At 39.5% G+C, this 16543-nt stretch overlaps 1 protein-coding gene across 2 annotated transcripts in view; it reads right to left on the minus strand.

Annotated features, from left to right (window-relative positions):
- Nucleotides 1–16543, minus strand: part of LOC143274982 (phosphatidylinositol 4-kinase type 2-alpha-like) — a 34465-nt gene that overhangs the window by 13274 nt on the left and 4648 nt on the right. The window contains exons 1-4 of one of the 2 annotated variants that reach the window (XM_076579025.1): nt 12683–13465; nt 9947–10147; nt 6644–6775; nt 1289–1442 (exon numbers count right to left, since the gene is read on the minus strand). In XM_076579025.1, the coding sequence (XP_076435140.1) occupies nt 1289–1442; nt 6644–6775; nt 9947–10147; nt 12683–12997 (802 nt within the window). In that variant the 5' untranslated portion in view covers nt 12998–13465. Of the gene's footprint in view, nt 1–1288; nt 1443–6643; nt 6776–9946; nt 10148–12682; nt 13466–16543 lie in introns of those variants that run through there. The other variant, XM_076579015.1, reaches the window with a different exon arrangement.

Raw genomic sequence — 16543 nt, forward strand, 5'->3', positions numbered from 1 at the left:
ATCTGTGTTTGAGTAATAATATTTACGAGTTCAGTAAATCATGAAGTCATAAATTATTGCAACCTAAATGCACTGCATAAATAAACTTTAAATTCCTCACTTTTCTTCTGAAAACGTTTGTCAACTTAACCGCAGTTGGCCAGGATACCAATAAAACTTTGGTGGAATAAATCATGCTCTCAAATTAGTCCATGTGTACAACAGAAAACAACAAGCAACTCATCTTCATTTCCAGCTCTGCATAATGGACACACTAAATATATTTCAGTATTCTTAATGTAACAAAGTCAATACTGATCCACACTAAGGATACAAAATCTAAACTTAGTCATGATATATTTAAGTTGTTTACTGAAATCCATTCAGTCATTCTACTCCAGGTACGAATTAATTCATACCATGATTACTTCCCCTGTGGACCAGGTACAAGTATTCTTGTACCAACACACTATTCTTATTTTGTTTTGTTCTTGCTTGGTGCACTTGGCATTCTAAACTGAATCATTTACGGATTTCAGAAGCATGAAAATGAAGCTTTGTTCAGCAGATTAAATCCAAAATTCTCCACTGATTTTCACCATTTTGGTGAACCACCTTGTTTTTTTCTGCAGTGGTCTCATGTAGTGCTGGTCCAGGGGAGATTTAAAATAGCAAGCATGTAGCTTTGGGGCAGAATGAGTTAACATCATGTACGATACAAAATGTTCAAGAGAGAGAGAGAGAAAAAGGAGATGAAAGGAGAGGACTGCAACAGGAGGGTGTAAAGGAAGTGTCATCCATCTCCACTGTCACTTTAAAGCATTTTCATAACAACCCCCTCAACCCTAAATGGTTCCAAATTTGAGCCAACTGACATTTATCTAGGTACTGCCTCCAGTACTTTATAAAATATTATCATCTCGATGTTTCAAACTGAAATAAAGTTATTGTTTTCATTCTTGAATTTGACTGCGCCATCCTTAGCCCAACCATTCAGCTGTAAATATGCATGTGAGAACCTGGAATATGAGATGACAAACTGGATGCCACAAAAACATCAAAATATGCAAGTAAGAATTTCAAATATGAAATGGCAAATCATATGCCATGGAAATGAGAAATGACATCACATGCCAAAAAAATTCAAAAAGTGCTTGTAACTGTAAATAGGAAAAAAAAAACCACCTGTATGTCACAAAAAAATCAGACCCCAAGACATTTTTTGCCTCCCCACATTATATCCAAGACTGATTCTGAGTAAAAAAAACCCAACAAAACCCAGTGATCACAGGCAGAGCTGGTGGGTCACCTGTGTTGCGGATGATGTAGTCTAGGACCACCAGTTTCTCAAACAGATGCTGGAACTGGTTTGCAGTGGACTCTGGTAAAGATTCATTGTCAAAGCGGCGTAGCCAGAAGTCAGCATCCTTGTACCCATTGACAAAGGTCTGAAAGGACCCACTCTGCACACAGACAGAATGCCAGCCTTGGTTATCCCCTCTGCGTCGGCATGCATGGATGTATATATATATGTCTGTGTGTGTTACTTTATACATGCGTGTTGGTTAAAAATAATAAGCATCCATCTGAGTGTGCATTGTGCTCACTCGTTCTTTTGTTTACCCTCTTGACTGCGCTGTTGACATACGGCGTATATGTCATGAAATGTCGCTCGCCAATGCTGTATTGACGTGCGCCGTACGTCATGTTGCAATGTTCTATGTTTTGAGTCCCGCATTGCAGAAAATACAGTCTGCTAACCATTAAATTAGCTCCCCTGAGAGCTCTTTATCTCTTGAGTTCCATTTGCTAAAAATATTCAACTTATTATCATATTTATGGCAAAAGTTTTGCAAGTTTGTACGAAGCTCAAGTTGTGTTTGCAAAGCCATGGCTGAACGCAGAGAAACCCCAACACTTACATGAGTACTGGAAGAAATCCTTCACGATGCAAATAGCAGAGATGAAGATTGTGGACTGAATGAGATAGAACTGCATGAAGTTGATGCCGAAGACACCGATTTTGACATGCAGGGGGGTGAAAGGTGGGGTTACTTGACGAAAATGAACACAGACAAGCTCAGCTGATTCAAGATGCAGGTGGGTGTTTACGAGGTTTGTCAGTTTATTATTTGCTTTCTGTTTGTTGTAACAATAAATATAACTGCATTGTGTGTGTTTTGAATGTGCTAGCTGTGTTAAGTAGCTTCGTCAGTCACTTATCAAGTGTGTGAAAGAGAGAGTCATGTGTGTACTGTGTGTGACCAACGCTGAGCGAGTGGGCGTGGCTTGCTGGCTGGCTCATTGTTGATGACAGCGTGTGTCGCTCGCCCAGAGCTTTATGTGAATTCGTTCCCGAGTGTGTATTGGTTTGTTGTTGTTGTTGTTATTGTTCTTGTTGTTGTGTGTGTGAGTGGGGGAGGGGCCAGGGGAGGTGGGAGGAGGAGATGTTTACAAAACTGAAATCAGAGAATGATATACAGAATTGTATGCCTAAATTACTTTGTAAATGCAACACTTGTAGAAGTGTGTGTTTTTCGTGTTTTTCTGAAAATTTTCTCAACATACGCTATAGCAAAATGTACTAGCAGTGAAGGAGTTAATGTCAATCCATGATTGTGATTTTAGACGTGTGTGTGTGTGTGTGTGTGTGTGTGTGTGTGTGTTCATGTGTGTGTGTGTTTGTGTTGTTATTTTGTTTTGTATGAGAAAGAGAGAATGAAGGGGGTGTGGCATAACATGAACCAGTTTCAGTTTGTGTGTGTGTTGGGAGTTTGGGGGGTGGAGGGGGGGGGGTAGGTGTGTGTGTTTGTATTTCAGCTTCTGAAAACTAGAAATAAAATGGTACCATTTCATAACCTATTTATATGTAAAAAAACAAACAAACAAACAAAAAACCCCAACAAACTCAGTCTTTTATGCAATGTGTTTCAGGTATGCAGCATGGTGATGATTATGATGTTCATCCTGGACATCTGGAGTTGACAACTTGCCACAAACCTGCAGCTGAAGACCAGCAGCAGCAAGACCAAAGGGCAGTAAATAAGCCTCCAGCAATTCTGGATAACAACAAAAACATGGGTGCCATGGACCATCATGACAAACAGCTGCAGCCATACGATGCCACAAGGAAAACCCTGAAGTAGTACAAATAGCTGTGTGTACATTTTCTACAAATTGCCATGCTGAGTGCACACATCCTCTACAAAAAAGCAGGCAACAGCAGTACACTCCTGGACTTCCAGAAGGATGTAATTAGTGCCATGATTTTTGGTGACCAAGACCCAGACACTGCTAAAGATAACCACGCTGTTCATCTGTGTGGACGACACTTCACTGATGTCATCTCACCTACCCCACAGAAGGCCCGGCTACAAAGGAGGTGCAGAGTCTGCTGGAAGAAAGGGCAAAGAAAGGATGTGAGGTTCTACTGCCCACACTGCCCCAGCAAACCAGCACTGTGTCTTGAAGACTGTTTCCACAACACCACACACAGCGTTTTTACTGGCGATAGATGCTGGGTGAGTACACTCTTTTCATTCTTTGTGTGGACTATGTTGGAGTCTTATGGACCTGGACACTGTTGCACAGCCTTTGACAGTGTGTGTGGTTGATCACAACAGTCACAAGAAAGACTGGTTGATAACCTGGTTGATGTTGTAGCACCTACATGATGGAATGACAGTCCCAATTTTTTTTTATTGCAATTTATGGAATTTTTGTGTCAGATTGACTCATTATTTGAACATGTAAGTATTAAAAATAAAATCTTGGTTCATTTTCCTTTCATTTGATGTATACTTTTATGCACTTATCTTCAGTACTTTTTGAAATATAAGCAAATTAAAATCATTGGCGTGTTTTTCTTGTTTTTCTGAAAATTTTCTCAACATACGCTATAGCAAAATGTACTAGCAGTAAAGGAGTTAATGTCTATCCATGATTGTGATTTTAGATGTGTGTGTGTGTGTGTGTGTGTATGTGTGTGTGTGTCTGTGTGTGTGTGTTGTGTGTGTGTGTGTGTGTCCACCTGTCTGTGAATGCGCATACGCGAGTGTGTGTGTGGGCATGTATGAGTGCACAAGCATGCATGTGCACACACCTGCGCACGTGGCTGTGTATGCATGTGTAGACATCCTTGTTTACTTGTCTACAAAGGGGATCTGAATGATAAAGTGTGAATATGACCGTGCTATTCACAAAGCATCCCTTTTTCAACTGTTCTTCCTAAAGGTGAAACATACAAATAAACAAGTAAAAGAAATTTTTTTTCTCAAACTAACACTTCAGTGAAAAATACTATCAAACTATTTCCAAATTTTTTACTGCACTGCAGTTAATATATAGAGTCTGAGAAAGAGACCTCACGTGCACATGTGGTAACAGAAAAGAAAAAAAAAGAATAAATAAATAAATATAGAAAAATAAAGGCCCAATAACTTGATCTACCTAATCACCAAAGTATACTGAAATGTTTCTGTGTAAAATACTGATTTCATATTCCACCAGCAGTTTGTCAAAAATACTGTGGTATAGCAATATCACTCAACTCTCTCTAAAAAAAAAAAAATTACTTCTGGACTTTTATTGTTCATTATTATTATTATCATCATCATTATAATTATCCTTGTTATTTCTATTATTATCATTATTATTATTTCATTTTCACCCATTCTCCCTTCCCTCCCTTCAACTATGAAACTGCCTGTGTATGAACAGGAAGACAAGAAGAAGCCACTTCTGAGAGAGGTCTGATGCTCCAGCCCATTTCTCAACTCTCAATATCACACACACATTCAAAAACATTCACAATATCAGCATTGTAAGAATCATACCCCCTTTGCCAACCATGATTCTTTCAGTTATGTTTTTCAAAACATTGATCAACGGCAATAATTTGGTGAGGGCTCACTGATACCGACTCCAACACAGAAGACTACAGGCAATGATCAACTACCTTCACCCTTCCTGCAGTTGTATGTGGAGATGATCTGTGATGCAACATATATGTCTGTGAACTGAATAAAAACATACAAAAAACCAAACAGATTCTTCCACAAGCTTTGCTGTCGCACATTGTGCGTTGATTTTCAAGGCCTGACCACTGCATGGGGTTCATGCGTAAGTCAAGCATCTGCTTGTTTTGTTGGGGTATTTTTGTTTTTTGTTGTTTTTAAGCACATGTGGTGTAGCATATACAAATCAGTCCACATGCTTTGCCACCTCCTTGAAACTGAAAACTGATGCATTCCTAAATCAACAATTTCCAATGTAATTCAGCAAGCTGACTTTTCATGTGGGAAATATGGGCAAAGAGGGGATAAAAGATATGCTTGTGAATTCATTCAATAAAATTGTATGCACAAGCTCATTTCCTACTTGCCTTTTAACATCAGCATGCAACTAGACATTGTTTTTTTATTTGTTTTTAAACTGTCACAAATGATTAATTCAATAATAAATATATTTAAAATAATATATCTATTAGATTATTGAGATGGGCTCAAGCTTTTGGGATGTCAAGTCTTCAGAATTGATTTCCTCTCTTGTTCTCTGTAACTAATCAACAATCAGTTTACACATTTCTTCTGATTATATCTTCACATACATTTTCAATACAAGTCTCTTTTTTTGTTTTTTCTCTTTTTTTTCAAACTCTTTCACCACCACTGATGACCTCAGTAGATGAGACAGTGTGATGCATATAAGCACCTTTAAGTGCTGGGAAGTGTTTTTAGCACAGAAACTTGGAGGTGAAAGAGTTAAATACATACATACATACATACATACATACATATATATATATATATATATATATATATATATATCAGATGACCTCATGGCTTGCAGTCAATGTCATCAGTGTGTGCTCCTACTTGCTACCAACAAAACATAACAGTACATCTTGTATGTATTCAAAGGAGACAGGGAAGAGAAGGATGGAGTGTCTCACTGTCTGCCTTTGTTTTTATAACTGAAGAATACAGGTTAATGAGTGACTGAATGCGAAATTATTTTCCTCAATAAGCAAAATGGAATGACTTGCTTTACACTTCATACCCATGCTTGGGGCAAACTACAATTAAAATAAACCACCAAATCTGTGTCCACAGACAAAGCAGATCCTGAAAAATGTCAATGGTAGAGTTTACAATGCACGCACGCACGCACGCACACACACACACACACACACACACACACACACACACACACACACACACACACACACACACCACCACCACCACCACCACCACCATCACCAACAACCCACAGACACAACCACACATACACACAGATACAACCACACACAGGCAGAAATACACACACACACACACACACACACACCCACACACACACAAACACACACACACATGCACACCACCACCACCACCACCACCACCACCATCACCAACAACCCACAGACACAACCACACATACACACAGATACAACCACACACAGACAGAAATACACACACACACACACACAAACACACACACACACGCACACCACCACCACCACTACCACCACCACCCCACACCAATGAAGGTAATTACTGCACAGACTCCTATGACTCCATCAACACAGGTGAACCCTAAACAAGCTCTGGACTGGACTGAAGGGCCAAGAACTGACACAGGACAAACACTGACACAGCTGGCTTACTTTTGGAGGCAGTCCTATTCTGTTGAAGTGACGGCCGAGAGAGGGGACCCTCTGGTAGATGTTCTTCTTCGTCCTGGCTTTGGTGCGGTCAATGGCACTGTAGTTAAACGTTTCACTGGCTAACCTCACCACCTGGAACACAGGAAGATCAGAAGGGAAGGTGGGAAGGGATGCAGTCTTATTCAGTCATCACACTTCAACACTGTTGCTTGTTGTCCTGCCAGCCGGCCACACAGGATCATCTGTGGACTGCCCAACTAAATATTGTGTTAAACACAAAACTATGTGTAGAAAAAAAAATTAACATGCAAAACACCATCGTGTATGAAATTAATGAAATATTCTCTTTTAGCCTTTTACCATTAACCTTTATAGTGCCAATCCTATTTTATATACATAGTGACAACTATTTGCTAAAGGAGATTCTGGTCACGAGGATAACTTTTTTCTTAAACAAAAAAACAAAACAAAAACAAAAAAAAATGCAAACTAGTAAAAGAAAGTATACATAACTATATTTTTCTGAAAGGAAAATGAACACACACCATCCAGTTATGTCAATATCACATGAATTTAATCATTCTGCAATAGAATAATTCCTCCAATGACATGGACAGACATTTCCCTCTTAGGGCACACAAGGGGTTAAGTTGCTTCAGGCAACTGAGACATGGCTGTGCTTTGGATGTCCCTTCCACTTCATTTATCATCCCTAGATCACAAAAAAAATCATTACAAAGGATACAAAGTACTTCAAAGCCACACAAATAAATATAAAATAAATGTCTTATGGGCAAATAATACTGCAGAATGGACAGCCAGTGCCCATCCAAGTGTTTATAATATTGCTTCCAAATAACCAGAGCAAAATAACAGATAGTACATCAATGACTGCAGAAAAGAGAGAGAAAAAATGTCAAGGCTTTCCATGAAAAAGATGAACAGGTTGGGAAAGCAGAAAAGGCAAAACAATAGTGAAGGAAAAAAATGGCAAAAAAAACCCCAAATAAACAAAGAGAGCAACAGAAAAATAGACATTTCTAGCACAGAATTTCCAGAAGGTATGGACACCATTTATACTAAAAGAACCCAGCATCCCATGGGCAGAGTCATCACACATTACGTTACATAACTCTCCAGCCTGAGGATAACAACCTGCACATTTTGTGGTCGCTCTTAAGATGTTTTTTTAGTCATCATAGCAGCACCTTGCCAGCAAACCATCCTCACACACACACACGCACACACACACACACACTCACACATGCACGCGCGCGCGCGCACACACACACACACACACACACACACCTGCACTCACACACAGATATAAACCATTTTGTTTTTCTATGAATAACTAGAATTACAGGACTTGTAAGTCAGTACCCTTCTCTTCCAATAATCTGACATAACTTAACACTTTATAAGCCTTATCTGTGTGGCTTAACCTGAACAAACTTTACAATTCTGCTGATCTATTACAAATGATGACCTGTCCATCCTACTACCTAAAAAGCATTCCAGGCAAGAAACAGACTGAACTTCCTGCTCTTATGTTTTGGCACAGAAATGTACAGTCTGATGTCAGCCACCACACGTAACATGATGTTATGGGATAATGATATGCGGTCAGACAGAATGAATTGATGGTGGTCATATTCTTAGCATCTCGTGAGTGCGTGCATGCATGCAGGTATGCATGCGTGCGGGGGAGGGGGGCGGGTGAGGTGGGTGCGAGTGTGAGTGTGTGTGTGTGTGTTAGGTGAGAGTGTGTGTGTGTGTGTGTGCATGTGCGTGTGTGGGTGCAAGTATTTGCGAGTGTGTGTGAGTTAAAGTGAGTATATGCATGCATGTATCAAAGTGTGCACAAATGTGAGAATGTTTCAGTGCATCTGTGTGTGGGTGTGTGTGTGTGTGGGGGGGGTGTGTGTGTGTGTGTGTGTGTGTTTCCAGTTTTTGTTTGTTCCATTTCTTCTGTACGCTCCAGAAAACAAAGAAGAAAAATAATGTTTAATGTTTGCAAAACATTGCCTAATCTACAAAACAAACTGGAAGTGGAACAGTCAGCAGTGGCAGACAATAAACAAGTTAAAAGGTGACGCCACTCACATATGAGACTGTCATACAATGGTTCAACTTAAAGCAAAAAACACCACCACACAAACTCTTGCTCATTATAATGGGACACTGGGCTCCAGTGAGGCTGCCCAAATGGTGGGCAAATAGTAGCTGTTTGCCTAAAAGACTTCTTGCTGAAATCATGAATGACAGTGGGAGTTGCAGTCCACAAACTCTGATTCAAAGGGTTTCTGGTATCGATAGCAAAACTTCAGAATCTACCCCAAGAATGTTTTCATAGTTCATTGACAGTCTGCAGGGAATGATTCTTTTTTTTTTTTTTAGTCTATCTTGAGTAACCCCCCACCCCCCAACCCACCCCCCAAAAAAACAAAAACAAAGAATGCAGACCCTTATTACCCCCTCCCCAAAACTGCATGTTACGTTGGCTTTACATTGTAACTAATTTGACGATACACTGCACTGCCTTCTCTGACCACTCATCTTCCATGTCTCCATGAGGAAAATAATTGAGCGACTGACATAATAATATACGAATATGACTGAAATAATATTACAAATGTGTGCTTTAGATTGCAGTGTGTTATAATATTACAAAGAAAGTGTTTTAGGATTATACCCGAGTATGTCATAATATTACAAAACATGTGCTTATGTGTCAAGATATTGCAAAGTGTGTGCGTTCAGGATTACACCCCAGTATGTCACAATATTACAAAGTGTGTGCTTTGGGATTACAGTGTGTCTTAATATCACAACATTTGTGCTGTACGATTATACAGTGTCATGATATTAAAAAGCGTGTTCTTCTGATAAGGCTATGGTGCGTCATACTAATAGTAAAACAAACTGTGATGACACACCTTTGAACAACAAGGCTAAAAAAAATTCACCTGATATACAGCAGTACACCATATGGTGGAGAAATAAAATGAACAGCCACATCTTACTGCTGTTCAATCGTTAGGCTGCTATGACAGTTATGTGCACAGTGCTCAATTTCATTTATGTTTCTGATGAAGCTGAAGCTTGTGCCTTGTTCAGGAAAGAACTTAACCGACATACAAAGTTTATGGTAATTCTGATTCTTAAACAACATATCACTGTATAGAAGATTCAAATAAATACTAAAAGAGTCAAACAAATATTGTTACTACATTACAGATATCAGACTTCTCTTCTTTTTTTTTATTGACACAAAACAAAGTCCTACAAAAATCACCACACCTTCGTTTTGGGCACTATTTTCAGCTGGAGTTTCTCGTCTACAAGGCTGGCGCCTGCCTCTGACAGGTAACCTTGATTGGGAACAAGGCAGGAGCGTCCAAAGCAGCACGGACAACACAGTTTATGCATCCACTTGGTCCACTTGGGATTGAGCTGTCCATATGGCTCCTCATCCTTTGGCTTGAACACCCCTATTGTTTTCTGAAAAATCACAACACCATGACCATCAACATCTTTAATTATTCTGAAAAGAAAGGGGGATTTTTTTTTTTTTTAAATCCCAAACAATTCATGCCCCTGAAGTGAACAGTTACGTTTCTTGTAACATGAAAACATGTACAATGCCATATTGAAGTCAAAAACAGCAATCCTCCGCAGAAAAAAAGTTATCACACACACCACACACAATCACATGCATGCATGCATGCACATGCACACACACACACACACACACACACACAACCAAAAGATAAACCAAAAATAATGATTCCTGAGAACAGTATGTAGTCCCATTTCTAAGCCCAACACAGCATCATTGCAACTCCAGTGTTTCTCCAGTGTGCAATGGTATATCATCAATAATTATGTTTTGCTTCATGCCAAGCTAATAGTTAGATACTGGTGAATGAAACGTGAAGGTGGTTGGGTGTGGTGGTGGTGGAAGAACAAGCCTGAGCAAAGTGAAATACAAAGGGGATGGGTAATCAATGCTATGAATAAATATATGTACTTAAACTGAACAAAGAGCAGTTTTAGACAGCTGGCAAAACACAATAAATAACACTAATGGATTTGTATGCGAGTTCCACAGCTGAGTATTAAGAAATTTTTATCTTTGAGTTCCAGATTCTAAACCCAGTAACTGTGCTTGGTGGGTTAATGATGTGTAATCAGTTCATTTAATCTTCCAAGTCAATGTATGTTTGTGTAGGCCTACTAGTTAATGCCTTAACCTCCTTTGTCAGAACTCACATACAGAAGATCAAATATATACATGTTACAGATCATATGACCCATGCATCTGGTGGGATATAACTATAATGGTATAAGGAAACAAGTATATATTATATCCTGCTTTAACCTACTGAAAATGGGAGTATGGCCACCTAAATTAGTAAATGATATGAAAACAAGTCAAACATGGATAGATCTTTTGAAGATGTTGAAGATGCAGCTTATCAACACAGTAGACTATATCATACAGGCTTATATATATATATATATATATATATATATATATATATATATATATATACATGGTATACATTCAACGGTGTAACAAAGCAAGCAAACAACTGTGTGCATGTATTTTATAAAGAGCTTGTGCGCAGCTGTGCATATATTTTAGAAAATACATCCTTGTGTTTGTACACATCTACATTTACTTTTATCACACACACACACACACACACACACACAGTGACAAACAGACATGCATCATGATGCATGCCCACAAGCACACACACAGTGAGACAGTCTCACACACCCCACACACTCCCAGCCCCAACACAGCCACACACACACACACAAACATGCCCACACAGTGAAACACAGACAGACATGCATGCATGCACACACACACAGTGACACAGTCCCATATACCCACACACAGTAACACAAAAACAAAGCAAATGAAACTTTCCGTAGCAATGTCACCTACAGCACTTATAATTCTAGCTTACACAATGTTGAAGCTCTTGTCTTTTGGGGTATAATTAAGTCTGGCCTATAATTAAGACAGATATGGCCAGCCAGCCAATAATGATTAGTCATCAAAAATGTGTTGGTTGGTATGGTTCATGTTTGTCACTTGTCCTTGGAGAATGTTGATCTGTTGCTGATTTTTTTCTCTATTTTCCCTCCTTTGGGAGGAGACTGAGGTGGGGTTATGGGAACAGAGAAAAGTCAGGATGGTTAGTATGTTTGTCAGACTGGTCTTATGTCTGTCTGCTTTATTGCTTGTGTGTATGCATGTCTGTGTGCCTTTTCACATCATACCCCATAACTTTAAAATTTCTAAACTTGAAAATGAAAGAAGAAAAATGCAAACCCAACCCCACTGCTCTTCCTCCAAACACATATCATTTTGGCAAAGAATCTTGAATCAGAGGGCAAACTTTCTGTCAACTAAAAGAAATCAGTATCTACAGATTTTTTTTTACAGTTTTAATATCATCCTCCTCTCATAGCATGAGAGGACTACCATGTTATTAATCATCAAGCATAAATGTGTTTATGTGTTTATGCGTGTGTGTGTGTGTGTGTGTGTGTGTGTGTGTGTGTGTGTGTGTGTGTGTGTGTGTGTGTGTGTGCGTGCGCGCGCACACACGCGCACTCACTGCAGATATACACTTGTACAAGTTTATCGTATTAATTGGAATACATCTGTCATAAATAGTTACTGGTACAGGCGCTGTATCTGATGCAAAAATTAAGCTTTGTGGCCTTTCCACGCCCCTTCTTGGTATAGTAGTTTGGTTTTAGGGTTTACATTTGCATGCTATTTTGCCTAAATAGTTATTCATCAGTCATATTTCTGCACAATTGATCTAGAATCACTGTTAAGAAGATTTTTTAATTGTTTAATATTTTTGCTGCTTTCATTACATTTAACAAATAAAAGGTAATGTAGACATTACTAAAATTTCATAAACAATTCTAAAAGATGTCAGCTTTTTCCATGTCTGCCTCAAGTCAAAACTTTATCCTCAAATAGTCCAAACGGAGCTCACTCACCTGCCCCCTGTCCAGAATAAAATAACACCCAGAGGTACCCTTCTTGCTGAGACTGGGTTTGATTCCTGCGTCTAACGCTAGCTCCGCTTCCCTGATCAGTGACGTGAACGCGGCATCGTTCGGAAACGTATTGTAACTCATCTCTGGTAATCCCCTAATCACTTCGTACGAGTCACCGGCAACCGCCGTCATTTCGGACTGATCCTGCCAAGTTTTCGTTTTCTCTGCATCTTCTCGCTGCTCAGAGCCGGTCGCTCCACTGTCGGAATGACTCCTCTCGAGTATCTTAATCGTGTCCACTTCGGCCGCTGCCATTTCTGTCTCTCACAAGTATCGAAAGTAGGACCGACAAGAGTACTTCTCACTTAAGCGGCTCGGAAAGGGTGCGTCTCCAGTTGTAGTGCTACGTCCGCTGGAACACTGAGAACTACATTTGCACTCATGGTCGAGATTGTTTTGATATGCACAGTTCAACAACACTTTACAATAACTCTGTCGTCCACGGGTCAGTCCGTGTACGAAAAAGGGAGTACAGAATCTGGCCGCAACGATGATACTATTTTCACGGGAGGGGAGTGGGGGGGGGTTCAACAAAGTTCAGCAAAGCAAAACAATCACCACAATGTACGACACAGGTGGAATACACGTTTTTCGGATGATGAGCGAGTGCCAAAACAGGTATCTTCCAGCTGACACAGGCAAAACAGCGTAACAGATGGTGGTGATGGATCGGCGTGTGTGAAACTTTGGGCCTGGGAAAGGCATGTACACGACAACACAACACTGAGCCATATAAACTCCACGAAACTGCTTCCGGTGTGACGACACAGTGTGTGTCTCATGACGGTCGCGTGACACGAGGCGAGCCCTCGGCGAAACAGACAGCTCGTCCAAATCACTGAGTCAGCCAGCAATTTCACTGGCGAATGATGTTTTCTCTCTTTCTTTTTTTTCTGCAAGCCAGATGAGATCGACAACTACATTGATAAACGCCCATGACTGTTTTGTTTTGTGTTCCACTTCGGCTTTAAAACACGACCTTGGGAACAGCAGAAAAAATATTTATCAGTATTATACCAAAAGAAAATATTGGTCTTTAATTTCCATCCCGGCAGTCCAACAGCGATAATGTCAATATTTTTACTTTCTTTCTTTCGTCTCCCCCCAGCCAGTAAATACACCTTTCCTGTGCTTTGCTTGTAGCTAATGATAATAATATGGGGTGAGCGCAGCACTCCGCTTGAGCTGGCTCATGCGCTTCACAGTAAAATAGAAAACGTACTCTTTCAAATATTTTAAAATAGTGATTTTTAAAATGTCAAATGATTGAAAATAGTAAATTTCAAACAATAAAAAACCCCAATAATTCATCCATTCATGCACAAAGTAAACTAAAAGAAAAATACTCATGATGGAACCGAGCATGATCCACTACTCACACCCACTGCAGCCCACACAACACATCCACAAACAATATCCTGTCCAAACTCACACATTTCCAAACCAACACAATTCAGACACATAATAACCACAAATGTTAAGTAGGTATGCACAGGAAAATCAAGCAAAAGCTATAGAAATATATGCTTTAAAATGGGTTGAGTGCAAATGCATGGGTGATTTAAGTGTTTGAGTTTTAGATGACAGCAACAACAAGAAAATGGGAGTGAGGTACAGTTATTTGTATTGTGTGCTTCAAATAGGTACCTTTTTTTATTCATTTCTTGAATGCAACTGTTGATCTTACATAGAAAACATTTTGTGGTAATCATGTGTTCCGCTCTCCATTGACATTAATGGATGAGGTGCTTTCTCCAATGGTTTTTGTATGAGTCTTTGGTATGCACAGTCAAGTGATCTGTGGATGAACACAGTAGTCTAGAAAATGAAAAGACTGCCAAAGATCAGACATGTAGGCTAGCCAAGACCCTCACTGTCTGAAATGAAATCAAGGCAATGAATGGACAGTTTGAACTGACTGTGTGCCCCAACAGAGATACTGAAAAACTTAATTGCATCAACAAAGTGACATAAGCTGACTTGCACACTTGATTGTCAGTTCTGCAGTGGTTCCCTCTAATGCAGTAGAATGAATCCAAGACTGCATGCAGGAAAGAATGAAATGTCAGTTTCCTAAACAGACAATGGATGGCTGAGGACAATCAGAAAAGTGTGAGAAATTGAGAAAAGCCCCAGCCTTATACCTTATTCAGTTTCAGTATATGCTCAGTTAACTAAGACTTTACCTGACCATCTGTGCATGGTTGGTATTATGTGACCTGTTTCTACAGGAGGGCAAAATCTGTAAAACTGAGTGTTGTCGGCACATGACTGGTTGGAGATGGAATGTTTATTGCATATGGTCACAGTGACACACATAAGAAGAATTCAATCCATGGAAATGAGGTGTTACTGCAAGATACTAAACATCAGATACAGTGATCAATCAACAATGAACAAGTGAGCCAAACCATCAAGCAGCGCATTGGACTTTATGAAGATCTGCTGGCATCAGTTAAGAAGGCTACACTGGTATTGCCACAAAACAAGATCCAATGGCCTTGCTAAAGCAACAATCCTCCAAGGAACTGTTGAGAAAGAGAGATGGAGAGGAAGACAGAAAGAATGATGGACTGACAACATTGCAGAATGGACAGGAAAACCACTTGCATAGACCCAGGCTTTGACACACAACAGACAGACCTGGAGGAACCTGATGAACAGTTCTTGGGTGAGGCATCCAAATGTCAAGGAGGGTGAAGAAGACACACACATGCATGTACCCACAAATGCAAATGGTTCTGGTAATACTTATAAGAGTATTCTGAAAAAATCCTAATAAAAATTGTCTGAAGTAAAACAAACAAATAACTTGTAATAAGGAAATAATCTAATTTCATAAATCAAATGAAATACCAACCACAACAACAAAAACATTATTTCAATTTAAACAGCCAGGTATGAAGGTCTCCAGTATAGTATTTGTGCAAAAAACAGCTCCAGAAGATGACAACCTCTCATGTATTCAGAAATACCCTATCTAAAAATTTGCATAAGCACCAAGAGGAAAGTGGCAAGAATTTTTTTAGATAAACATTGTTATAAAAAATCTCAAGGCCTGACTAAGCATGTTGGGTTACGCTGCTGGTCAGGCATCTGCTTGGCAGATGTGGTGTAGCGTATATGAATGTGTCCAAACGCAGTGAGGCCTCCTTGAGCTACTGGTACTGATACTGATACAAAAAATAAAGAAGCATTGATCAAGTTCTTTAAAACTAAAACTTCTTTTTTTACCCTTTCAGTGCCAAGCCTATTTTATGATCAGTGACAATTATTTCCCAAAGGGAGTTTTTGTCACAGAGGGTAATAATTATATATTAAAAGAAAATTCTTGCATGCAAACTACAAAATTAAAGTACACATAACCATACTATTTCTAAAAAGGAGAATGAGCACATTATCATATTACGACAACTTCTGATTGGAAAATTCCCACAATGATGCAGATGGAAGTTTCCATCCTGGTGCACTTATTTTGCACACAGGATGGGGAAGGAAATTTCCATCCTGGGGCACTCAATGGATTAATGCTACAACAGAAAATGACTGCAACAGACTGTAGTTGAAATTTCTTTCATGCTGGCAGTCAGGAAACATTTGTTTTTGTTATTTTTCTGAATAGACTAACATAGCCAAATGGTTAAAGCATTGGACTTTAAATCTGAGGGTCCCAGTTTCAAATCTTGGTGATGGCGCCTGGTGGGTAAACATATTTGCAGACATGCTAGTGCCTCAACCCCCTTTCAGTATATGTGCACACAGATCAAATACGCATGTGAGAGATCCTGTAATCCATGTCAG

This window comes from Babylonia areolata, chromosome 2 (genome assembly GCF_041734735.1).
Source record: "Babylonia areolata isolate BAREFJ2019XMU chromosome 2, ASM4173473v1, whole genome shotgun sequence".
NCBI classification, from domain to species: Eukaryota; Metazoa; Mollusca; class Gastropoda; order Neogastropoda; family Buccinidae; genus Babylonia; species Babylonia areolata.